Raw genomic sequence first — 27,373 nt, 5'->3', positions numbered from 1 at the left:
ACTGTACTGCTGACCATGTTATGAAATTGTAGGCTAGGTGGAAGTATCCTTATGTGTATAGAGAGACTGATATATTTGTATAGAGAGACTGATATATTTGTGTAGGTATTATTATACACATGCAGACTAAGAGATTAGTGCCTAATTGAAAATTCCCGTACTTCTGTATGAATACATCAGAAATAAATTGTCAAGCCTTTAAAACACTAACCTTCTGATAGTTGTGAAGCAAAGCCCAAATTGCAGATGCTCCTATTCTCCGAGCTGCAAGGCTATCACTTTCCAGACAGGCAGATAGCAATGCAACAGCTTTATCTAAGAGGAAGACAAAAGACCACACATGTATCTAACCAAAGGCTATTATATCACAATTTCAGCTTCTCCAATGCATTCTTGTGAGTAATTTCCCACTTTCTGTGATAAATATTACGTCAATGCATAGGCTTATAAAAGTCACAACAATTTCATTTCAAGAAACTTCTATACAGTAGCTTCTTCTGTTGCATTGGTATTAAAAAACAAAATGCACAGTGATCCTGGAGAAAAAGTGACATGGAACACACATGGGTGTGTATGCAACATCAGTTGGCAACTTTTTCACTCAGATGTGTCAGTTTCTTTAAAAAGATGCCCAGAGATATTCTATGGATCACCTTTCCCCATTTAGATCTAGGCTGTTGCAGATCCCTATTACATGTTGTAAAAAATAAATCTAAATGTAAGGAATAATGCCAAGCTTTTAGGACTTAAGTTACTGCCTATCTTCTTGTGCTAATCATCCTATAAATATTCTATATTTCACATAATATACATTTACTATTACATTTATTATATATTGAGAACAATGATTAAGATGCTGGTAAGTATTATCCCTTCTCAGTATTAAAAAAAAGTCCTATAATTCTTTCATGCAAGGTTTGTGATTGTGCCTCCAAAAATTACTTTCTATTGCACTTGAGTTATTATGATTTTGTTCAGAACATCAATTAGATTGACCTTCAGTATAGCTACCTTTAAAAGATCGTGTAATAAAAATTTTCCTTTCTTGGCCAGCACCTTACATTTTCCCATCCACTTCTTTATTTATTTTTTATTTATAGGCCTTTCCTTCCTCCTTCTCACCTTCAACATATGCTGAGTGATGAAGAGGACTCCTTGCTGAAAATCTTGTGTGGTCTTCTACCAGAATAGTCAAGCAAAGAAATCTAGGATTATCTGCTTCTAAAACTGAATCACTGAAGGAACAATGCTCACAATAATATGTGAAACCTTTATACATTACTATAGTTTGCATAGTAGTTCTGAGCCTGAAATTATACACTAGGATTATTTTACAAGCTCCTTCTCAACCCAATACTCTTGACTAGTTGTAATCTGATCATGTATGTCTAAAAGGCCCTTAGTTGGGAAGAATGACTTAAAGCCAGACAATAGGTATTTACCATTTGCTAGTATCTTGGGTTTGTTGGCTGGACTAAAGCAGATATTGTGCAGAATCAGAAGGATCATGTCTGGGTTGTTTCTGTGTTTATATTTGGCCATCTCTATAAGTTGATCCAAGCCACCATTCAATTTAACAATCATTTGCTGTCCGTCTTCTCCAAATGATAAATTCAATAAGAGTTTTATCCAAGCAACAGCCAGCATACTGAGGCTTTTATTTCCTCCTTTTGGCAATGATAGTGATAAAAAATTCTGCAGAAAATTATTCTAAAGTAGGAGAGAAAAAGATGTGGTTATTAAGAAATTATTTTTCACAATCCATTAAGAAAACATGTTACTTCCCACCTCTGAAAATATTGAATAACCAATAAAGGAGAATATTTGTAGCTCAGAGTTGTAGCTCCTTGGTGTTCTCTTGAGCTTGATAGTTTTTCTGCAGACATTTCATTACCCAAACTAGATATCATCATCAGTTTGGGTAATAAAATGTCTGCAAGAAAACAACCAAGCTCAGAGAGCACCAAGCACCCCTCAATATTGAATAAGACATTCCACTAGAAATGTTATTGTCACATTTGAATAAATTAGCTCCCTTTGTTCTGAGTTTTATCCAAGCTAAGTATCCTTCTAACTGTAGAATGTTTTCTTCCCACTGTTGAGATGAGGAACGTCCGGTGCTCTAAGTGTTGCTAAACTGGATCTTCCAACAACCTGGCTAGTTGCTGGCAATGGATATTGGGAACTGTAGTTCAGCAACTCTGAGGAGAATTAGTAATTCATTTTTGTCTTACCCTAGTCAGAACTTCAACTGAAAATCCTAGCATATACAAAAGGCCTTAGTCCTTTTACAACAAAGAATATTTTAACAATACTTGAAAATGCACCATTTTTTCTCTGCAATTTAAATGATGCCATTTATAAAATGAAAATAAATCCTGTCTTCTATCACTCTATAGTAATCTGGAAATATAATTAAAATCAGCTGAATTATTTATAAAGTTGTATGCAAAACACATTCTGTTGTGCTTATTTTAATAATAACTGATACCTCTATGAAAACAAAACAAAACAAAAAAGTCAGGAGTCAAAGAATCATAAACAGGATGTAAAAACAATTTGAGATTTTTTTCTGCAAGATACCGTATTTTTTTTCTCATGCACAATGTAACTATTTGTCAAAGAAACATTTCAGTTTAAGAAATACTGTCAGTAAGGAGAGAAAGCATGCAAACTCTGGTGTGCTAGAAAACCTTTGAAGAGCTTGCACAAAGTCTTTAGGAAAAGGAAGTACACTTCTGGAAGATTGCTTTGGCTTGGAGAAGCTGACCAGAAGCAAAAGAGCACTGGGAGATACAGAAGCCATAACATATACTCATGTGCTACGAACGGACCTTGTTATAGCTTCTGCAACTGTGCATAAAATTGTTGCCTATTCCTACTACAGAAAAAAACCCTCAATGCTACACAAAATGTAGTAGCTCTACATTGCCAGATGCTTCCTGTAGATATTTAAGGCCAGCTATCTTCAGGAATATATGTGTCCTGAGCCTGTCAGACATGCGAAATTAAACATCCATTAATTAATTTAAAAGCCTCCAAAAGGAAACTTCCTTCAGATATAAACATGTATATTAAGCTGCTGTCAGGAAAAGCTACATATGCAGATAGACGACTGCTCCATCAAACTACAAACAAATCTCTGGCCTTTCGATATGTCCTGGCTCTACTTGGAGCTGCCAAAAAGCTGAACTGAGGGATTTCTTGCACACAAGCCATTTGCTCAACACCTAAATTTTCTGCTACAAAATCAAAAAGCAACCCATATTTTTTCCCATCTATCAGCTATTCTAAATGCTAGGTGGTAACAAATGAAATGAAATAGGTTTCTAGATAATTTTATTACCCAAGATTATGGACCAAATGTAAAGCAGCTATGAAAGTTGTTGTAAAAAGTTCACTTTCTAACTGCAGGACTGGAAACTGTACCAACGCATTTAGGGTAGAGTAGGGTAGGGTAGAGTGGAAGGAAGGAGAGAGGGAAGAGAAGGGAGGGAGGGAGGATCCAAAATAAAAGAATAATTCAGTCATTTCTGAATTAGTGATGAAAATATTAAGTCTGTATTATTATGGAAGTCTAGATTGAATTCATCCTTTCTAGCAATGGTTGTCACCTTTTAAAGCTACTACATTGCTCCTTTTAGACTAGCAAAGGACCTTTTTATTTTCCCAGCATTGCACCTTTTCAATTTAAAGCTCTTATGTGATTTCTTTTTAAAAAAACTTGTCATCTAGTGATTTACTGCGTTACATTGCTCATGCATCTGTTAACTTGATTTTTAAATACATAGCCCCAGTCTCACTTTCTCTGTCTCACACACCCAAACACACACACCACACAGAGTGTTTCGCAATATTCTACATTGCAAAATATAAATGTTAACATCTCAATCAATCCCACACATTGAAAAGCTAGTGCAATTGTCCATGTTCCTTTTCATCAGGGCAGCTTTAACCTTTTAGACAATGTTTCTATGCATATGGAAAATGGTGGTGTGAAGAAACAAACGGTGAGGATCTGCCTTCTCCAGTTGGTGTGCCCAATCTGAGGAGAGGAGTTCCTCTTTTTTCAGAGCCCTAGCAACAAGACACATGGCTCTGGGGCTGGATGGTGTCATCTGTTTCCGCGAGCAGCCCATTTCCATCCCAGTTAGCAGCTATAATAACAACAAAACATTAACCACTACTATCTTGTTGGTTGTTTTCCTTTGTTCCCTCATGCTCTTTCCTTTTTGATGTCACACTTAATCATAAACTGAGGAAGAGAGCTATCTATGTTACAGGGCAAAGCTCATGCCTTGCATTGGGAGCTTTAAAAATAAAGTGGCAGGCTGGGGCCAGACAATGTCTTATTGACAAAGGCCTTTGGGAAAGTTTCTGACATATGCAGGAAGTGACTTTGCCATTCAAGGAAGAATTGCTGCCTCAACACAACCAATCATTTCTGGGGAGAGTTTTACTCCACAATCTCATCTTAAGGTAACCACCCTGTCATGAAGAAAAGAAGCAAAAAACAGAGGAGATATTTCCCCCGCAAAAGGCGTTTCTGACATATGACAAATTATACTGACAATGTGTATAATTTATCCCTAAAGCATAAGTCATGTACAAATGATGCCAAAATGCTTACATTAAACATGCAAGAATGGACGTTTAATTAATGAGCTAAGAAACAGAAATAGAACAGAATTTAAAAAAACAGAACAGAGACGACAGTTTTTCTATTATTCTTTTATCGGCCAGTAATCTGGCCGATTAAAACATGTATTTGGATGTGATAATATCTGCAAGCTTCTTCCACAGAAATCAGTGATGAAAAACGATACATAATTATACACACTTGTATTTGTATCTTTAATCAGGGACTACAATTGAGCTGACGTTGCAGTAATAATCCCCACAATTGCGAATATTGAGTATTCAAAAGTAAGAAAGACGATTTATTAAGAATCCATAGATGCAATATCTACATATACTTACATATCAATGTATGTACACACACACACACACATATATAATTGTGTTCCATGTGCTTTGTGTTTGCTTGTATAATTCTATAATTCTAATTCTTTATTATAAGCCTCAATCTTCCATTCACATTTTTCTGCTTGACCCAGATTATTTTACATCTTCCTGAACAAAACCAAAACCACTTCCTGAATTTTATCACTATACTAGCTGAATACCCGTGCTCCGCTACAAAACTATGTGATCGGGCTTGATAAATCAACAGTTGGAGTTTGAAAATTAATGAGTAGTTCTGATCGGCCTCTCCTCTCCCCTTCTCTCCCTCAGGCTTGCCCCACAGAAGCCTCTCCTCTCTATCCACTTCTCTTCCTCAGGCTTGCCCCATAGAGCCTCTTCTCTCCCTCAGGCTGGCCCCACAAAAGCCTCTCCTCTCTTCTCCCTCAGGCTGGCCCCATAGATCTTCCTCTCCCTTCTCTCCCTCAGGCTGGCCCCATAGATCCTCTCCTTTCTAGCCCCTTCTCTCCATGAGGTTTGCCCCACAGAAGCCTGTCCTATGCTATCCCCTTCTCTCCAGAGTTATTTTCAAGTTGGGAGGGGGAGTAGAACATCTAACTAATTAGCATCAGAGAGTGTTATAATAATGTAGCAAATACTAATGCTCTGATGATCATTTTTTTTTTTTAATTTGATTTATATGCCGCCCTTCTCCGAAGACTCAGGGTGGCTTACAATGTGCTCAGCAATAATTTCTTAGTGAGCACCTAGAAGCCAAGAGGAACATACGTGGCAAATTTCAAGTTTGTAGGCTTTACGGTTCTGGAGATTTCGTGATTAATGTGAATTGTTTTCATTGTTATATATATATATATAGATTCAGAACGCTGAATGCCTACCTTCTGAAGAACACCTTTGCAGTCTTGAGATACAACCAGGTTTGCCAGAAGATTAAAGGTCATCTGCTGAATGACACCATTCTCAGACAGAGTTTGAGTTGCTAACTTCATGATGTTATGCATAAGTGAGTTCCCAGCTGCAGTTCTTTGAGTTGTTTGGAAAGAACACAAGCTGCTACTTGCCACGCAAAGGGAAGCACAGCCTTTAAAGATCAAAATGTTGTTACAGATAAATATGAGTGGAGGGGGGGGACTTTTTATTAAGTTACTTGTTTGCTGGTAAACAATCTCATTCTATGTTAAATTTACAGTTTTCAAAAACCTTCATTCCATGTTAAAATTATGATTTTCCAAAAAGACCTTCAATAAAACTCATATAAAAAGAAGTATTTTTGCTCAGGGTTATACTAACTATGGAGTTCTTGATGCTCTTTGAGTTTGCAGATGTTTCAATTTTCAACTAGGTAATATCATCAGTGCAAATTCACAGTGATTCTTTTTTTAATCTAGTGTAATGAAACATCTGCAAGCTTAAGAGAGAATCAAGAACTCAACAAAACTAATATAAACCATTAAATATCACAGAACACATTTTGTTTTATCAACTGTTACAGGAGTACAATGTTGATTAGACATTGCTTTGAATGACAAAAGACATTGAAGCAAGGAATCTTGCTTCAAGCTTTTCCTCATATGAAATCCATCTCTTTCTCTCATCTTCATGCTTATGGGAAATAAATAGTTTATGCATAGTTTCCCTTTCATGTATATTCATTTCTTTCAACCTACACTATTTTTTTTTAAAAAAGTAATCAATTGAGAAAAAGCTAGAGTTATAAATCATCGGTTCCTTCATTTTAGATTCCATTATCTGTTTTTTTCCAAACAGGATATTCCTTTTATTTTCTCACTGGCTCTCATCTCCAGCTCTTTCTTCTAGCTGTATTCTAACTATAGGCATGTTGGTATTTATCATCTAAATGTACTATTAGAGGGAGTGATTCATGATGATTAAAAGAAGTGAAGAAAGAACAGCTTTTTTCTTTAAAACATAAAGTGATAGAATTCACTGGCATAACATGATCTATGAAGACACATCCACCAAGAGCTTGATCATTCATCTTCATAAAACAATGACAACACATAATATGAATAATTTTGCATCATCTAATGATGGAAATCCAGACATTAGAAGCCTATTATGATTCATTTTTAAAGTAATGTGTAATATTTTGAAGAATATGGCATATATTAAGCCATGCAGTAAGACATGTAATAATCTCTAACATCAGTTTTGGAATAACAAGAACTCAAAATTATCTGGCATGAATTCCTACTTCTTTTAAACCAGCATTCTCATACTTTAAAACATTTCTGGATGTTACCAGAAAAGTTAAGTGGTGAATATTTGGATATATATATGGGATTTAACTTTTTTTTAAAATGATCAGATTATAAGATCCAAGCTAGAGAAGAATTTAGGGATTGTAATGCTTGCCTGATCTTTCAAGTGAAATAATTCCAAATTCAAATTCTGTGTCAAGAGATAGTAAAATGTGAAAGCTTCCCTACTATTAATGACTTCTCACTAATGTATTTTTATACAGGGACAAGCATTTGCTGGGAGCTACAAGGAACTTAATTTAGTTTGAGGGATAAACAAAATTTGGTTTGCAGACACAGATCTTAGCCATGGCTGTAACCCAAAAATCTTCTGGAAGCCTTTCCAAGGATCTGACGTGTGTAATGGAACTGATGGAACTTTTTCTCTGGAATATATTACATCACAGTATAAACTGCTTTTGAATGTAGTCTCAGTTTAAAGAGAGTTAAATTATGTTGTGACAAATGCTGCTGTCTGATAACAAAACTGAAAACATGCCATGGACATGTACAACCTTGGACATGCGGAAGTATTTAGATTATCATACAGATATATAATTTAAAATGGAATATAATTTAACCTGAATTCAACTTTGAGGAAATTGAGGAAATTAACACCATGAGTATAAGGAAGTACACATGAATTTTTTCAGTTTTTTCTATGCAGAGGAATTAAGACTTCCTGAAGTCTAAATTCCTCATTCCTGAAGACTTCCAAAGCTATTTTTAAATACAAACTCATTTGCTTTCTATTATAACTCATCATGCTTTGAATTAAATTTTGCACTCTCCTCCATTACATTTTTGGTGTCAATATACTCCCACAAAAGAACTTGCAAAAGTTTCTACACGGAACACTGCTAACATGTAATTTCTATTACAAATTACCGTGAATGATTGAACTAAGATTATTCACATTCTGTAGATACAGAAGATTCATGAACTATCCACCCACCTTAGCTACTGATTTATTAAAAAAATAATCCCTGAAACATTTTTACCTCAGGTTGCCCACTGATTAACTATGAAAAATCAGTTTCTTTCAAATGAAATGTTTAGTGCAGTCAGATGCTGTCACCAAGTGCCTGCATTTCTCAACAAGGGCAGTCATGTCAATATTAAGAAACTTTAATATGCGATCGGTAAATAATACTGCATGGTACTTTATGCCAACTTTAATAGAAAAGGAATATATTTGCTAAGAGGGAAAGAATAAAAGCATGGTAGAAAAAGCAAATAGTAACTCTTTTTCTCTCACACATGCACATCTATGATCAACTGTTTACAGAGGCAGAAAGGAATGAGTATTTCCATTTCTGTTGGAATACAGATAGTCCTCCTTCAGTGACCACAATTGGAACTTGGTTGTTAAGCAAAATGAAACTGCAACTGTGCTTAACAATCTTCCTTCAGCTTTTCTTTGCTTGGCAGACCTGCCCCAACCCTAAATTTTTCATCATCATTGTAACTGTAAATGGTTGTTGTATGAGTCAGTTGATAAACAGGACTACCTATAATCAATTGGAGGAAGGGGAGAGAACTGTCATTTGTGTAACGCAAAGACCTGAAAAAGTGAGTTTTGAACAAAGACTTCCTTCCTTCCTTCCTTCCTTCCTTCCTTCCTTCCTTCCTTCCTTCCTTCCTTCCTTCCTTCCTTTCTTCCAGCTTTAATGGTCACCTGCCACATGCAGCAATGATTGAAGCATCACTCACCTGAAGGATAGTTTGTAGTATAGACACAAAGCAAATGCAATGCTGCTTGCATCAAGGAATCATCCATTAGAAGCCAAGGCCACAAAGAATGCAAAATAGAAATGAGATGAGTTCCAAGGGCTGCTGCCTGTCAAATAACAAGAAGATGTTGCAATAATGACAGCTTTTGTAAGTGTGACTGTGAAGCCAATGCAAAATCTAAAGGCTCATTGACCACAGATGGATCTTTTCCAGCCTCCACATCGTCCAAACATACATGCATATCAACTTTGATGAACTGACCATTTTGAAAGTTGGAATCTATGCATCTGGAGAGGATCCAAGTTGGAAAGGTAGAAATAGAGGTGTAAATAGTACTTGGGAGAAAATGTTATTTCCTCATAAAAATTGTTAACCTAATGCCTGACAATAAACATACCAATCCCAAACAATACAAGTTCAGCTATATTAAAATAAAACTGTTGTGGCCTGCCAGCTGCCAGTGGAGCTGGCGGCAGACTCGGATGATGAGGAGGTTGGGGACGAACTTGGGCCAGTTCTGGAGTCTGGGGAAAGCTCTGATGGATGCTCTGCATCGGATGCACAGATAGAGCCAGGGCTGTCTGACATTTCCCAGCCACTGGAGAGGCAGCTGCCTTTGGAGGCTGAGATAAGTGGGGAGGAAGAACAGCTGGGGCCTGTTCCAGATGCACGTATACACAGAGCTGTTAGGAGAGGAGAACAACTGAGGACAAGGAGTCAACTCGGGAAGCAAGGCACACATGGATGCTGAATGGCCCCTCCCTGACTGGGGAATAAAGGAAGGAAAAGGGTGTGGTGATCGTAGGAGACAACAGTTTGTAGTTCTGAAGATTTTGGCTCACTGTGTTTTGTGCCACAAGACTGCTTGCCAGAATTTAATTTGCAGCCTTTTGGCTGGGAGCTCATGGCCTTGAAATTATGGCAAGGAACTGATAAGGTCTGTACTGCAGCTAACTCCTTGAAGGACTAATGCCTGGACTTTACGGTGGTTGAATGCAATTAATTCACAAGAGGAAAATAAAGAGGGATTTTTCGTGACAAGGAATCTGTTTCTTGTTTCTGCTAAGGCTGGGTCAGAACAAAAACAAGGGACCAAACTATCACTCACATCCTCAACCCTCTGCTTATTCCTAAACAGTTATTATGTCACAGTCTGGAAGATAAATAAAATAATGGTGTCGTTTTTTTTTCTTGTATTTCTAAATAATTCATTTCCATCACCGTTGCTACCCAGATGCTAGGCATCTATAAACAGTTAGCAGAAAGTAAAAAGTGAAGGTCATAAGTAGATTATTCCCAATATTGCAAACAGTTACATCCACAGCAAGACAGGCCTTCAGCACATTTTAGCTGAGGGGTTAGACAGTTCCCTTGTCTCTTACTTTGCAGGATTCATTTCGAAAGAAACAATTTCTTAGGAGCTGCATGGCAAGTTTCAATTCTCTGCTGAGGTTGTCTTCCTAGAATAAAAAGATGGTTTATATCAATATACAAGCAGAATCTGGTTTATATAACAGATACAGTTCTACTTGCTTCCACAGAACAACTAGATTCTGTAATAGCTTTGTATAGTACCAACCTTGTTAACTCAACTCTTTTCCCCCTGCTATGTAGTCAAAATGGACAATGATTTGTGTATGTATGTTTTGCCGCCATTTTGTATAACATAGCACTTTTGCTATGGTGGTGTTATTATATTATTAATATTCTTGGGTGGTGTTATTGTTTCGTGGGTGTTTTTTTTCTTTTGAGAGCATGCATCAGAATTTCATTTTAATGTGTGTCATTGTGTATGACAATAAAGGTTATCTTAATCTTAATGAATTTAACCAAGTAATCCAATATCAAGAAAACAATATTTGCCTTTCATGGGGGGGGGGGGGGGACTCTTTGACATGGTTGCACGTATCACTTGAGAACTGTTAATTAGCAAGTTATGTGTTAAAGGGAATTGGAAGATATTCAGTAGAAAGAAAAACTACTCTCACTCCACTTATCCATCCCCTTGGTCAATAAGTGTCTATTTATGGACAGATATACTTTGTAGTGAGCATCTTATGTGTCGGTTTAGACAGCCACATAATCAATATCAGAATTTTGAAAGTGAGAAGTGCAAGATTTTAATAAATGCCCTTAAGATAAGTGATTTCCTCCATTCCTCTTCTTTCCCCTCTGAAGCATACTGGATATTGTGTAAGATTTAGGAAAGTAAAACACGATGTAAATATTTCTAGCCAGCCCTTGCTTGCTGATACAATATAATAGAAGGCAGGGAAAGAGGCTGCTTAACTTTTCCATGTCTGAGAATGCCCTACAGGCAGATTCTGTACTTTCTTCCACTTATGTTCAAACCTACCTTAAAAGGCCACCTAGGTGAAGTAGTAGGTAAGAGGGATTATAAGCGTCTTCTGTGCCAACTATTATTTCTATTTTTCAAAGCACTTGCCCCACAATGTAACAGTTAACCTTTAGTGCTTGATATTCAGAATCAAATGGAAGTTTGAACATGCACTCCTTTGAAAGCAAAACATTTGAAATTGAGATATCATGTCTGGGTAATGCTACAAGCTAAGACGTTCCAGAGGGAAACATAATTCTTAAGGAACATTCTTAATAGCTATACAGCAACTGCAGCCCTCCAGAGAAAGTGAACCACAACTCTCATTTTCCTAAACCACCATTTCCATCCACCGATGATGATAGAGGGTGCTACCCCCCCCAAAAAAAAATTCTAAAGAAGGGGCATTCTGTTTTTCCAGAGGTGTTGGAATCTCATCACCCCCAGCCTATCAAAACCTAAATATACACAATAGAGTAAGTTTCACTAACTCATACGTACGAAACAAAGATATAAAATGGATAGGAAGAACACCATTCAGATATTCAACCATTTTTATATCAATATGGTAAAATACCCTTTTTCTTTGGATTGCTTTTCCAAGCTTCAAGGAAGCGAGATTCAGTTCTGTATAAACATGTTTCATCTGTTCCAAGCCAGTCTCTATGAGGTTGGCTATAAAGGGAAAAATACATTCTATTAATCAATCTGCTCAAAATGTGCAATGGTCAAATGCATAGTGGGCCAATGAGCCAATTTGGACCTGATAGATTGAAGATCTGATATTGTATAAGCTGAACTATTCATTTGCAAAACTTTGACAAATGTAAAAGATTTGCTTCTTTATTTTGATTTTGAAACATAAAATACTTGACCTGGGGATACATTAATTGTTTTGAAAGAATCAAAAGTCTTTCTTACATTGGCATCTTTCCAGTCATTATCACTTAATTGTAGACAAAGAAAAAGTTTATGGACATCTTCCTTCCTTCCTTCCTTCCTTCCTTCCTTCCTTCCTTCCTTCCTTCCTTCCTACCTACCTACCTACCTACCTACCTACCTACCTACAACTGGCCAGGCCTCTTGAAGATATTATTTCTGTAAAGTCTTGTATTTGTCAGTTTTTCCATGATGGTTTTACTCCAAATATCAAAAGCATTCTATTGGCATTGCTTCCTGCAGTCATTACCCTGTATCTATAAACAGCTAATACCAGGATAGAGAAGGACACATATATCCTGGTTGCATAAATCCAAAATAAGCTGTAATAGGAATCATCAGCTTCTCATCACTAATCTCACTTAAGACGCTATCAGTTGAAAATGGGCCATAATGGTGGCAATGAGAATCTGTTCAATGCACACAGCAAGAACATACCTGGCAAAAGAAGAATCTGCTGTTGACTCTCAAGTTCTTAATTTCCCTGACAGTGTACATAACCAGCAAGCCATCATCCATATCATAGGAAACAGACCCAACAACAGCTGCACATACAAAGTTGTTACAATGCGGACATTCTTTCTCTATAACTACACAATGAGTGACACCTGCTTTAAAATCCTTAATTTTTAGGTAACATCTCACCTTCTAGGGCACATTTCTGGGCACTTCTACTAACAGCTAAAAAGGGAAGCAAGGCATTTGCAGCAACTCGTTTTACCACATCTTGAAAAGAGTTTACTTCATAAGTCTGCAAAAAGAGCAGAATGAGTTATCAATTATAAGATCCTGACATGCAGACATTTCCACATTATGCTTTTGCAAGTATTTGTTTGAATTCCTTTTATTGATCATCATCTATATTTAAATGAAACATTTTAGAGTACACAAAAATAATGGACATGCAACTGAAACATAATAATCTAATATTGCTCTGTGATTTGATTAAAAATTTGATTTAAAAATCCAAAAATAAAGACATGGATAGTGATAAATTCCTATAACATAGCATATGGTATGGGGGGTCTACGACAACTCACCATGGCCAATTCGCCTTAGCCAACTTGCTGTGGGACAACTCACCACAGAACTAGAGTTACACTAATATCAAAGAAATAGTGGCAAAGAATCATTAAAGAAAGGATGACGAATGATGGCAAAATGAAAAGTGAACGACAAAAATTAAAATAATTTTTAAATTATTTTCAATCATTAAATTGAATTGTTGAATTGTCCCGCAACGAGTTGTCCATGTCGAGTTGTCCCACAGTGAGTTGGCCACAGCAACTTGGCTGTGGTGTGTTGTAGCACTCAAGAAAGATCCACATATTTTCAAAAATCCCACTGTAGCTCTTTGTCATCTTCTTCCTCTTCTTTTTAACAATTAATAGGCAAGGACACATTTTTCATTATCAGAGCAAAATAAATGAGAAAGACTGGCTTCAGGATCCAGATTCACTGAAAATTGGAAACAGTTTTTAGCCAGTTTTATTACAATTCAAAAACTAGCTCTTGTGTAAAGTATTTTTCTTATGCAATGATATCTTGAGGGACATATAATATTTTTTCTACAGTTAAAATTACTGGCCCCCAAACTGTTTATGTTATAAAGAATTACTACTATATTATAATGAAAAGAAAAGCATATTCTTTTTCTCTCAATGTAATAATCTGCCTTTATACACTGATAAAGGACTGACTGAATACTTTTTAGAGACACAATCAATTATTTCCCACACTTAATATTGAACTTTAGAAGTTATTTTGTCTCCTTTACTTAGGTACTTGCTTCTGATTTCTGTTTTCATTTTGCAACTCTAATTCCCTCCCCCCTGCAATTGTATGTGTTTTAAAAACTAGCAAGTGAATCTATCTGCTCCAGTAGTATTGACATGCCCTTTCCAGGATCCTTCTTTTACAAAGCTAAGATTTATTACAAATTGTTGGTGTGATAAACAACACTTTCATTGCTTCCTCAAAATTTCTTTCCAACCTCTCAGTTCTCCACATATTCTGCAATTGATTTGTTGAAATGTCATCATGAATATATTTCTAAGCAGTTAAAGGGTAACAACATCAAATCTCAATTCTAAGACACGCCAGTTCAAAAGACACATAAGATGAAATGGTGACATTCACTATAATGATATGGTGGGAAAAATTAAGCTGTACGAAACATTTAATTAAAAAAAAAACCCTACTATTCTAGCAAGAATACATCGTTGCTTAACATTTTGTCTATTATTCCTGTAATTTCTTGTTTTCCTATTCATTTATTATTGTGATCCACCATCTCCCATTTTTATGTACAAATTAGAATCTATGGCGCAAACCTTGGCTTTTACATTCTCATTAATTGTCTTCCTTACTATGAAGTAAATTCCTAGGTTAAAATACATTTCCAATATGACTTTGTTCCAGGCCAGCAGCTAAAATAACTATTTCCATTGTAATAATCAGTTAGAGATGTTCTCTTCCAGGATAATTAATACCACGATTAGACTGAAATAGTACATACTGCATGTGTGATAAAAAAAAAATGAGGTTATACTAATAGTAAAATAGAACCTGACAAAATTATTAGTGGTTAACTAATAATTTAGAAGAAAATTATTAGAGAGAGAAAACTTAAGAAGTGGCTTGAGGCCACAACTAGTTGAGAAATGCAAGATCTTAGGTAAGATCTTTTTGACCTATATTCTACTCATCTGGTATAAATCATCAAACAAACAAGTCAGACTGCAAGTACAAGCATCAGCAGATAGTATTAGAAACCAAATATACTGCTTACACAGGTGGTTCTCAACCTGTGGTCCACAGAGGAAGGAGCACGGTTGTCACAGGGCCCTGCAAAGGCTTGAAGAAATGTTATGATTTAAATCTTGAATTAAGTCTTAATTAAGCAATTAAGAATTAAGGTCTGTGGCTATGATCCATGCCACAAAAAATATTTAAAGGGGTTCTGTGGTGAAAAAAAAAATTTGGAACCTATAAATTCTACATATAAGTCCCAGTGGTGGGTTGCCCCCAGTTTGGACCGGTTCGCAAGAACCGGTAGTAAAAACCAGTGGGAGGCCCCACCCACCACCCTCGGATGTCATCATCAGTGAGTGCGATCGCACAATCCCATTGCGAACCAGTGGTAAAGGTAAGTAGAACCCACCCCTGATAAGTCTTATAATGCCTCTAACACTCTGGGATCAGAAGTGGGTTTCAGCAGGTTCTGACCTATTCTGGAGACCTGGTAGCGGAAATTTTGAGTAGTTCGGAGAACCGGTAAATACCATTTCCGACTGGCCCTACCCCATCTATTCTTGAGTCCCAGCTGATTGGGAGGAAATGGGGATGTTGCAGTAACCTTCCCCTGGAGTGGGGAGGAATGGAGATTTTATAGTATCCTTCTCCTGCCACGCCCACCAAGCCACACCCAAAGAACTGGTAGTAAAAAAATTTGAAACCCACCACTGTCTGGGATGTCTTCAACAGCTCTGAACTTATTTGGCTCCTAATTGTGCCATCCCTATTATCTTTTTAACAAAACATCTGACAAATAAACACTTCCTTAATCTCGCTTATCTTGACATGCATTCACAGTGATTAAAATTGGAGGAAAATGTATGTGAGTATCACTAATTTATAAATTTACCCGAATGAGTAATTCACAAAGCTTGGTTACAGATGATTGGTTCTTCTTTTCATCAAGAAGGAAAGACACTGTTGGATGGTAGCAAGCGTCCCCTTTATTATTGAACTCTCTTTTCCCTTCTTCAGCAAAAAGAAGGGCTAAGAAATATAAGGAGGCCATACACAAACTTGGTTGCCTGGTAGAAAGATGGATACATTCGCATAGTGTATCTGAAAGGTCAAAGAGAGTCAACTTTTATGATGCAGCAGTTTCATAAATATCCAATGATGTGTTAGGATATGAAATGAACAGAAACAAATACCGGGTAAAAGATAACAGGATGATTACGTTGACTATACATCAAAATATACCCTAGCACCCGTATTTTATTTAAAACATTCATTTAAGTAAAATTTGAACTGCGATGGAAGCCATTAACAGCTGAAACACATTTTCTAAAAATGGTTTATTCCGAGTCTGCATGTCTGTTTGGAGAATCATAAAAAGAGGAAGCATTTCTAAATTATTTTGGGAGAGAAAACTTTTGGTTCTGACAGAAAAAAAATGTTTAACCTCAGCAAAGGATCCATGATAGACACACTGAGCTGTTCGAAAAAGCAACTGCTAAGGTATGCCCACTCAGATGTCTCTCAGAAGACATCTATGTAAACTGCAGGTGCCATCACTCCATCTTCCACATGTTTGCCTTCTGTTAATGATTTCCATAAATTCAAGGAAAAAATCCTTAGTCAGCAGAATGGTGCTCACCTATAAACCTGTCTCACCGTAGGCTTCTGGTGTCCTATATTCTTTTGAAGCAATAAAATAATTGGGTTTTATAGCAATAAGTTTAGGGTAAAGAAGATTCATTAAAACATAGGCAACTGGTGGCCTCAACTTTGCATAAATGGCCTCCAGGCTATGTTTTTCCAAGACCCAGAACCATCTTTGATTATTGAACAGCTGCCAGAAATTGGTGGAATAATTTCTTGACATTTTGGAATGAGTACATGAAAATGTAGTCTTGTATCCAACTTAAAGTTCTCTTCCAATCCAGGAAGAATAAAGCCATGGCTCTACCTGCTTTTCATCATTATCTCAAACACAAAGTGTTACATGTGGCTCTTGGACATTAAAAGAGCCTTCATCTCTGCTATTGTTCAATCCAAGAAATGAAACCTCTGAATGATCTACCATGTTACCCCAAAAATAACACCCAATCTTATTTTCTTTTGGGATTCAAAATAAGCCTTATTTTGGGGAATGTCTTATTTTTTCACACAGGTGGCTGCGTAGCGCGTCCAGCAGGCCAGTGCCACCATCACAAGGTGAGGCAGGAGGTTAGGTGGGGTGGCGCCATGCCACACCCTCTATGCACTTCGCCCCTACCGTCCCACATCGCCCTCCAGTGCTCCTCTAGCTTTATCTGTCCATGCTTATTCACTTTACTCCTGCAACAGGAAAGAGGCAAGATATCCATTTGAGGCCTCAAGGCTCAGTCTGTTGCTGTGCCAAAACGCCAACTCGACGAGACGGGATGATTTTTCTGCAGATGGTTTCAGGAGAGTGCAGTGAATCCACTCCACAGATAGTGGGATGGAGGGACGGGCTCTTAGCTAGAGCTTATTTTTGGGATAGGGCGCATGCTTAAAAATCAGGCTAGGTCTTATTTTTGGGATAGGGCTTATTTACACGATACTTAAAAAAGACAAAACCTCTTAAAGATCTACCCAATCAAGAATAGGAACAGAAACCCAATTCTTCACAGTCTCGTTTTTGACTGGCATTCCTGAAGCATACTATAATCCATGGTATCAAAACTGATAAAGAGAAGTCAAATAATTTACACTGTTATGCAGAACATTGTTTTAAAACCACGTATTACCTATTACAGAAGCCCAATGCTTTGCTAACGCAAGAGATACAAATGGTAGTGCACCATGGCCACATTTTCTTAATAGTGTAGCTAAAAAAACAAGCAGGTCTTCCCATGTTCGATGAACTGCAGATGATAATTCAGGTCCTGCCACGTAAACATAAGGGGAAAAAATGATAAGCATCTAAGTAAAAGCTCACCTTAACTTGTTTAAGTATAGCTAAAGACAAGAAACTATCCATTCCATAAGAAGAAGACTTATACACCATCCTAGAGGCAGGGAGATGACAAATATTATATATGGATATTCTAATTAAATTAATTAAATTATGAAGTCACAATTAATAACATATATGCAAATGAAGGTGGTTATAATCTGCTTCTAATATTAGCTTTTTTATGTCTGTCTTTATATTTAATCAAATTTTTGTGTTTTGCATTCATAAACTATGACTGTATTCACCGATTAATATCTTCAAGACATAACTCAAGAGATATCTTCAAAGTAAGTAAGCATATATACTGTATTCTTGAGTTCTTATAGTTTTGTACAATATATGGTAACAATGGCAAGCAACTGGCCTATCTGGGACTTAAAATCGTGCTTTGTTGCCTAGAAATTAAATGGCAGTCTTGGTGCTATTCCCACTTAATTAACACAGAGAAGAACTGAAACAACATTTAAAATGGATTGTTATGACTTTATTGGAAGTCCTTCCAAAAGGGTTCTGAGCTTGAAACAATCCTTATTTGAGGTCAGAATATTTCTATTAGAAACTATTTCTTCCCTCTAGCTGTCATGAAGATCCTAGTGCAAAAAGGGTTTTCTTGAAAGATTCCTGAAATCACAGAAGATCAGTTTTTTCTTTTAAACAATTGTTTTCCTCAGGAAACCATGAATTCTATCTGGGGGTGGGGGCATTAGCTTTCCAGGCCATTATTCCATCCAGCCCTGTTACTATCTATATGGATAATCTTTTAGGTAGAAATGTTTCCATTCCTATTTGGAAATATTGAACCTTCAACAAGTATCACCGAGTTATGGTGATACTTTTGCTTTGCTTCCAGACTGTAGAAAACAAAATGTTGACATCAACTCATACAACTTTTATACAAAATTTTCAGATGTCTGCTCCTTACCTATGCTGTCCTTGGAATTAAAGGAAAGAATCACAAAGAACTTTTCCAAAAGAGGCTTCAATAACTCATCGTGCAATACAAGATTAGTGTCCACCAACAAACATGACCTCAACAGTTGAGAAAATGATGAAACAAATTCCAGTAGAAATAAAATCTGCTTAAACAAAACACAAAATTATTAGATGCTGATATATGGATAACATTTTTACAACTATTTTTTTAAAAAAACCTTTATTCTGCCTTTATTATTTTTACACAGAAGTCAAGGTGGCTAACATATCCAACATATCTTCTTCCTTCTATCTCCTCCACAACAACAACCCTAGAAGGTGTCCCAAAGGTGTTTTTTCAAGAGGCAACTGGACTTTCTGGTTTTTCTTTTCTTGGAAGACATTTTGCTTCTCATCTAAGAAACTTCTTCAGCTCTGACTGGATGGTGGGGAGTCAGAGCTGAAGAAGCTTCTTGGATGAAAAGCAAAATGTCCTCCAAGAAAAGAAAAACCAGAAATTCCAGTTGTCTCTTGAAAAAGCAATTGGGACAAGCATGATCTGGATGATTTAGAATCTCCATAGACAACCCTACAAGGTGAATTGGACTGAGAGTGACTGACCCAAAATCACCCAACTGGCTTTCATGTCTAAGGTGGGACTAGAACTCAGGCACCTGGTTTTTAGCTGATGCCTTAATCACTCATCCAAACATCTTTAAATAATCCTTAAAGAACTATAGGGCTGGCATTCTACCTTTAAAAAGTAGGCCTCTAATCCAGAATACATTTGGAATTAAAATCCACTAAGACTGCTTATTTACTAATAAAAATAACTTTCATACTGTCCTATCACATGACTTTGGTAATGTACATAATATCAACATGTAAACCTTGACACAAGAACATATTTCCTATTAATTTTCTGTCTCTTTTTCTATACACATAGATATTTGAGTGTGTATGTGCTATGCGCATGTGCAGTTTTCAAAAAATTGAACTTCCGCATTGCTGAGAGCAATGAAAACAGCTGAGGAGCGCCAATCCACTCTGCTGTCTCGATCAGCTGGGCTTCGGAAGCAGAAATATAGGTAAGTATAACGCAGGGGCAGGTGGGCGGGCCCATTTCAAAGAAAGAGAGAACCGGTTCGCTCACGGCTGAAAGTCGGAGCTAACAGTTCACCTGAACAAGTCCGAACTGGTAGAATCCCACCACTGGTATGTGCATTACTGAACTTTGTTTGCTGGGCACTCACATTAAAGCTCCTCTAAAAAGAAAGTTTTGCAGTATTTTGAATTGAAGTTAACTAGAAATGCTGTTAAACTAACAAACAATTAAACAGAAGATAGCATCAGAGCCTGGCATTACTACCTCATTAAAGTGTTTGCTTGTTTAGTAAGGAATTATGTAAATTGAAAATATTAGCATGCATAAAATTTTCATAATTATCATTAATCACTGAGAACAAAAAGATACATTTCTTCTATTTTTCAAATAGAAAATCCCTTCCCCGTAGAAAGCCATAGCATTTTTTTCCATATCAATGTTTTCAAAAACTGTACAGAAATCATCTATTAAAGCCGATTCTCTAATTCTGGCCCTAATTGCTTGATGCACACTGAATCTTTGTACTAGACATCTAAAACATAATTAATTTCTTTTATTATCCCTCCTTCTTTTTCATTCTATAATCAACAAATCAAAGAATCCAAACATAGCATACAATACGAACATCTCGTAGATACATCAGATGTATTCCCAAAGCAACCAATATCTTCAAACTGACAACCCTATGAATATGGGTGCATATGCCCAAGGAATGGTGGCCATCTAATGCAAACAGGCAAATCTCCTTGCTTGCCTAAGAGGCGCTGTGATAAATTTATGACTAGAACATCTGCAAGCTTCTTGACCCATTCTTCCCCTCTTCCCCCTCCTTTTTTTTTTTCTTCCATTCAGTCGTGTCTGATTCTTGGAAGCTGCTGGACACGTTTTCTTGGCAAGGGTTTCAGAAGTAGTTTGACACGGCCTCCTTCTTAGGGTTGAGAGAAAGTGGCTGGCCCAAAGTAACCCAGCTGGCTTTGTGTCCAAGATGGAACTAGAACACATGGCCTCCCAGTTTCTAGCTTGATGCCTTAACCATTACCCCAAACTGGTTCTCTAATTCTGGACCCTAATTACTCCAATTAATCACATATTAATGACAGTCAGGAGGAGAATGCAAGCAAGCTTATTAGAGTGGGCAACATGGCAGCCGTACATTAGACAACACTCATCTGTGCACAAAAGAGTATCCAAGTAAAAAGTAGAATAAATTATTTAACATATTTCACTTACTCAAGACCAGAGGTATCAAACTGGCGGCCCATGGGCTGGATGCGTCACGTGCAGGTCACACCCACCCCACCCCAGTTCCGCAAGCGCAAAAAAACCTGATGCGTCACATGACGCGATCGAGTTGGATACCCGTGCTCAAGACAGTATATAACAGTAGAAAGTTAGCAGAAAAAACATTGAAAAAGGCAAAAATCTATAGGCTTTCAGCATTGTCGCATGGCTTTAAGCCATTTAAAATGATTCTTTATACCTGTGCTTGCAAAATTTTGTCTTACTGCCTGGAAAAGTTATCAGACCTTGTTCTGCTTGCTTGGGAGGGGTGCCAGTGGTGGGATTCAGCCAGTTCGCACCACTTTGGGAGAACCGGTTGTTAACTTTCTGAGCAGTTTGGTGAACTGGTTGCTGGAAGAAATCATTAGGGCAGAGAACCGGTTGTTAAATTATTTGAATCCCACCACTGAGGGGTACCTGAATGCAGATATTCTGCCCCACTTTGTTCAGCAACTGAAGAAGTGGAAGAGGGAGGAATGATCTGATTGCCATGGAAATTGGAACAATTTCCACCTGTTTCCTGATACCTGCCCTCATGAGAATAAACCTGCACGATTTGTAAAGACCATTAAAGACAGAGGTTTTTGCCGCAGGGGTGGGAGTGGAAGAAATTATTTCAGTATTTTTATGGCGTAACTGTTGCTCACGTCAGGTATCCAAACAAAGCAAACTTAAGGAAAGAGCTACCAAAATACTTTCAGCATGTCAATGTTCCCACTAGAGGCAAGAATACTTTAGACCATTGCTACACAACACTAAAAGATGCTTATTGGTCTTTACGACAAGCAGCTGTGGGACACACTGATCATTGCATGATTCATCTTGTACCTGCTTACAGGCAAAGATTTAAAACCACAAAACAAACAATTAAATCAGTGAGGACCTAGACTGAGGAGGCAAAGTTAAAGCTACAGGCCTGCCTTGACTGCACTGATTGGAATGTTTTCGAAAGTACCTCTGCAGACTTAGATGAACTCACAGATACTGTAACATCATATGTCAGCTTCTGTGAAGACCTATATGTACCGACCTGGAACTTGCAAATATAGTTTACTTGGTTCACAGCTAAACTTAAGCAGCTACGTTGTTCCAAAGATGAAGCCTACCAAAAAGGTGATAAAATGCTGTACAATCAGGCCAGAAATGTATTAACAAGGGAGATCAGAGCAGCAAAAAGAAGCTATTCTGAAAAGCTAAAGAATCAGTTCTCAACAAATGAACCAGCAAACATGTGGAAAACTTAAAAATATCAGAATTCTATTCTATTCTATTCTATTCTATTCTATTCTATTCTATTCTATTCTATTCTATTCTATTCTATTCTATTCTATTCTATTCTATTCTATTCTATTCTGCAAGTGGGACACTTTGAACTAGATTTAATAGAGACCTAGGGAAAAGGATACATCTTCTTTCTAAAAAGAAAACGCTAAAGCTCATTGAGCATATTATTGATCTTGCTCATACTTTACCTTCCTTTCCATTCACAAGAAGGTTCACATGGGGAAGGGAGATCAAAGGAGCTTTGATGTCACTTCTCTGTATTCAGTTGCACAACAGTAATTCAGTTACCTGAGTTTTACAACTACACAGCAATCAACTAAGGCACTGCAGGTCCTGAATAATTGATGGAGCGAAATGTTACAGCACACAGATCCCTAAGCACGCAAGCACTTTCTTTCCTGCACTTCGCTATTCACTCCCCATTCCTTATTTCTCAGCTACAGCAAGAAAACCCCATGAATTCTAAGATGAAATTATTTTTGCCTTCTTCGTAGCTTTAGCACCCTGGGCAAATTTAATGTAAGTTTAGGAAGTAATAATGCTAATAAAAATTAACCATTTATTGTTTTAAACCTCTATCACGCTTAAAACAAATGTAGCACCTGAACATACTATTTTAAAATGCCAATTTGTTCTGCAAGATTCCAAGGAATAAGATGCTGTGGCTTGCATTGCTTAAATGACAGCAGCTTCCTATATCAAGAATTTTATTTATTCAAGGGTGTTTTACTCCACTCGAGCCAAACTCTATCCCTGCCCGGTTTATAGGAAGAAGGAAACCAGCACACTGAAGTATCTTATAGTTCAGATAAATAACCTGATGGAATGACTTCGGGCTAGAAATCAAGAGAGACATGTTTTCATCAAATGGGAAGTGATCCATCTCTTGTACCACGCTGCTTGACACGGTCTACTTCCCCTCTAATTCTAAAATATCCTGTTGGTGAACGTGAAGGAAAGAACACTCTGAACGGATATTTCTGAGAAAGGGCATTTTCTGAACTGACACCAACCTTAACTATGCTGAAGATCAGTATAAGATAGTAAAATATAGGTCTGACTGGGAATAGGGCTAAAGGGTGGGAGGTAGTTTGGTTTAGAGCAGTGGAGAATTTAGGGAGTTATAGTCCACACATCTTAAAAGTAGCCCAGCTTTAAAAAAGATGGTTTAGAGCAGGGGTGCTTAGATCTGGCCCATGGGACCACCTGGAAATGGTGAAGGACCGGCCCGCGCTGCCTCTGTCAGCGAAAACAGAGCTCAGGAGGGCTGCGTGCTGTCCTCCTGAGCTCCGTTTTTGCTGGCAGAGGGTTATAGGAGGCCATTTCAGCCAAAAACAGAACTCGAGAGCCCGTTTTCACTGGCAGAGCACTCAGGCCACCACAGGCGCCCCTGACACAAGTGATGTTGAGCTGGCCACTCCCACCCCGGCCCCCCAAGGTCAAACACAACCCTGATGCGACCCTCAATGAAATCGAGTTTGAGCCCCCCTGGTTTAGAGGACATGCATATTGATAGGAAAGGGACAAAAGTGTTGTCATAAACAACATGTCCTTTTTTCTAAACTATACCATGCCACATATATCAAAAAGTAGGGTAGTCCCTGCCCACGGTGTCAAAACTGAATGGATATTACAGAGAGGGCACAGGAAAAGAACTCAGGTAAAAGAGAAAACAGGCACTTGACCAAGCAGTATCTTTATATCTAATAGATAGACCAGATTGCTTTATTTTTGTATGTGTGTGTGACATTTTTTCCCCAGGAGGCAAAGACACCGAGCTCAATATTCTTATATTCTGGACTCTGCCACTAACTTTAACAGCTCAGGAAGTTTGATAGCTCTGGAACAGCTATATGAGCTACAGCATTTTTAATACGAAAGGAAAACTTGTTAAGGTTGTTGAAAGCCACCTTGTCTGGGTTGCGGTGAAACAGAAGTATGCTGAAGGGGCAGGTAAAATGAAGAAGCATTTATTCCTCTGAAGAAACATTTTTCTCATTACTCTTACTTTTCTCCTCCACAATTATGTGTCTTTCCACGTGCAGAGACACATTCAAGGTACAAGCAAGTAGTTAAACTTTATTTCTATAGTAAGTAATATTCTATAGCCTAGATTCTCATCAACTGAAGAGAACCATAGCTCTCCCTTAGGAGACATTATGCTCAGCTTTCAGAATAAACACCCATAAAGTCTGGGTAACCTGACATCGTTATTAAAATGAACAATAGAGTGCCAATTAATTTAATTCAAAAACAGAGGTTAAACCATTGGACAAATTAAGCCATTCAATAGAAAGGAATAGGAACCAAGCACCCACAACCAACCTGCATTTTGGAATATTCCTTATGAGATGGCCAAGGCGGAGGAGCTTTCACTTCAAAGATGTATCTCTCCAGCAAGGCAGAATTTACAAGACTAACAAAAACAAAGACAGATATGTTAACAGAAATAAATATGAACTCCAGCACCGATCGTAAAAAATGGTCTTGGTTACTCACACCATGGCCTGCATTAATAAGAGGCAAGTTGTTGTTTAGTATGAACCTTCCTTCTTATCCACTATAAAGGGGAAATCACCAGCATATATTTATTTAGAAACCAATAGGATTTCACCCCAGTCAATAAAAGGGTACATATAACAAGTGCATTAAAATATAGAAGCTACAAAAAAGGAAATAATAATAAACCCAGACAGCAGCATAAGCAATTAAAATTATATGGAAGGAATGATGTTGTTTTCTCTACTGCCTAAAAAGCAAATAAAATAAGTCTTATTTTGTTATGGAGGAAGCTCCACATCCTTGGTTGCTGTTATACACATATGAGCTACGAACCCATCAAGTTTCCCTTTGCTAGAATGTGGGACACATAACATGCAGTCAGATCAGACTCAGAGGATAGCTGGCATCCTCACAGATGCACTGCCTTAGATATTGGGGATCTGCAGGTAAGAACCAGCAGCAGATAGGAGCTGGATTTGCATATAAACTGAGTGTGAGAGCCCTGAGATTCATGTTTTATTGCCTATAAAATGCATACAAAAAAAAAAAAAAAAGCAACCTGAATACTGAAATTGCATGTTCTGAATTTTTCAAAGATGTGGCCATTTCATATCGTTAGCTAGATACAGAAGGACAGAGATATGGAATTCTGTGACCACATTAATTTCTCCATGGAGGACATATAAATCCTCCATTAGTCAAAACTTGAATAAAACACCATCGGCCAGCAAGGAACAGCTTTAATCTTAAAGGCCTAAATGCTGCGTACACGATCCTCCAAAGGAAGGGCTACCTGGTCCATAATAAGTTTTAATTCCTATTTTAAGAATACCGCGCTACTTATTTGTCTATCTGAACTCAGTGTCTGTTTGCACACAACCAGTCCAGTCACATCCAATACATTTTCTATGCCTTCTTAGAAAGCATAGGAGTACCATCAACCGTGGTGGTGCAATGGATAGAATGCAGTACTGCAGGGCTAACTCACTGCTCATTCTGGGAGATCGATCCTGAGCTGCTCAAGGTTGACTCAGCTTTCCATCCTTCCAAAGTTGGTAAAATGAGGACCCAGATTGTTGGGGGCAATATGCTGACTCTGTAAACCGCTTAAAGAGGGCTGTAAAGCACTGTGAACCAATATATACCACATTTTTCGGACTATAAGATGCACTTCCCCCCCCCAAAAAAGTGGGTGGAAATGTTTGTGCGTCTTATAGAGTGAATACGGGCCTGTTTTTGGCCTCCCGAACTATCTGTGGGTCCTGTTTTTGCCCTCCCCGGCATCCAGAAGCACTTTGCCAGTCAAAAACAGGCCTGTTTTTGGCCTCCGGAGTCTTCAGTGGGTCCCATTTTTGCCCTCCTCAGCATCCAGAAGCACTCTACAGGTCTCCCCGATGCCAGGGAGCGCAAAAATGGGACCCACAGAGGCCTCCAGAGCCAAAATGGGCTCATTTTTGGCCAGCAGAATGCTTCTGGATGCCGGGGAGGGCAAAAACAGAACCCATGGAGGGTTTGGGAACTGTTATAGACAAAGTCTGGTTAACAAAAATAGCAAAACTATTTGCATTAAGATATCTAGTTATTTTATGACTCTATGGTTGATAGAGCTAATTTTAGAACTTCCAAACTCATACTTTAAACAAAAATAATTTTAACATCAACAGCTATTTTATTTATGTTAACACATTATTGATGTTGATTTGATATCTGTATAATGATTCTTTTATTAAAGTTAATATATTTTATTTTATTTTATCTTACTTTTGTAGTCATTGGATAATAAAGTAAAATAATGTCTCAAGTAGATTTAATATGCAAATGTATTTCACTGTGCACTTTAAGCATTTGCCTCAGTGTAGAAGTTTAGAAAATATAGTACACTATTAATGGATGATGCGAATTTAGTGCATATGACTGAATCAGAAGATTGTTTTACTTTTTGTATACAGGTTTTAAGAAGTCAGAAAACAGTAGAAAATTATGTGCTTTAGTTACAATAGTTACAAAAGTAACTATAGTTACTTTTTATTTTGATCAACTGTTAATTCAATAAATATGGAAGTGTTAAAAACTGTCAAACCCTCCAAAGTATCAATTTTGCAAAAGCTTCACTGACTTATCATGGCTTAGAGGAGTTTCATTATTGCAAGCAAGCAAGAAGTCATATAGAGAAAGCATGTAAGTTTAATAAATAATATTTATTTCTTTAATACAAAAATATATCTATCCCAGAAATCAAATCTATCTATCTATCTATCTATCTATCTATCTATCTATCTATCTATCTATCTATCTATCTATCTTTCTTTTCTTTC

General features: G+C 37.4%; 1 protein-coding gene across 2 annotated transcripts in view; it reads right to left on the bottom strand.

Annotated features, from left to right (window-relative positions):
• Nucleotides 1–27,373, bottom strand: part of RTTN (rotatin) — a 99,383-nt gene that overhangs the window by 5,676 nt on the left and 66,334 nt on the right. For both annotated transcript variants that reach the window (XM_034429040.2, XM_087890397.1), the window contains 11 exons: nt 24,882–24,972; nt 18,897–19,050; nt 17,766–17,903; nt 15,902–16,110; nt 12,901–13,006; nt 11,894–11,991; nt 10,361–10,438; nt 8,958–9,084; nt 5,862–6,064; nt 1,443–1,710; nt 212–315 (listed from right to left, as the gene is read on the bottom strand). In XM_034429040.2, coding sequence (XP_034284931.2) covers nt 212–315; nt 1,443–1,710; nt 5,862–6,064; nt 8,958–9,084; nt 10,361–10,438; nt 11,894–11,991; nt 12,901–13,006; nt 15,902–16,110; nt 17,766–17,903; nt 18,897–19,050; nt 24,882–24,972 — 1,576 coding nt within the window. The remainder of the gene's footprint in view (nt 1–211; nt 316–1,442; nt 1,711–5,861; nt 6,065–8,957; nt 9,085–10,360; nt 10,439–11,893; nt 11,992–12,900; nt 13,007–15,901; nt 16,111–17,765; nt 17,904–18,896; nt 19,051–24,881; nt 24,973–27,373) is intronic.

Source organism: Pantherophis guttatus, chromosome 3 (genome assembly GCF_059756535.1).
Source record: "Pantherophis guttatus breed Tessera chromosome 3, ASM5975653v1, whole genome shotgun sequence".
NCBI lineage: Eukaryota > Metazoa > Chordata > Lepidosauria > Squamata > Colubridae > Pantherophis > Pantherophis guttatus.
Note: the sequence above shows the minus strand (reverse complement) of the source record. Positions and strands in the feature narration are given on the sequence as shown.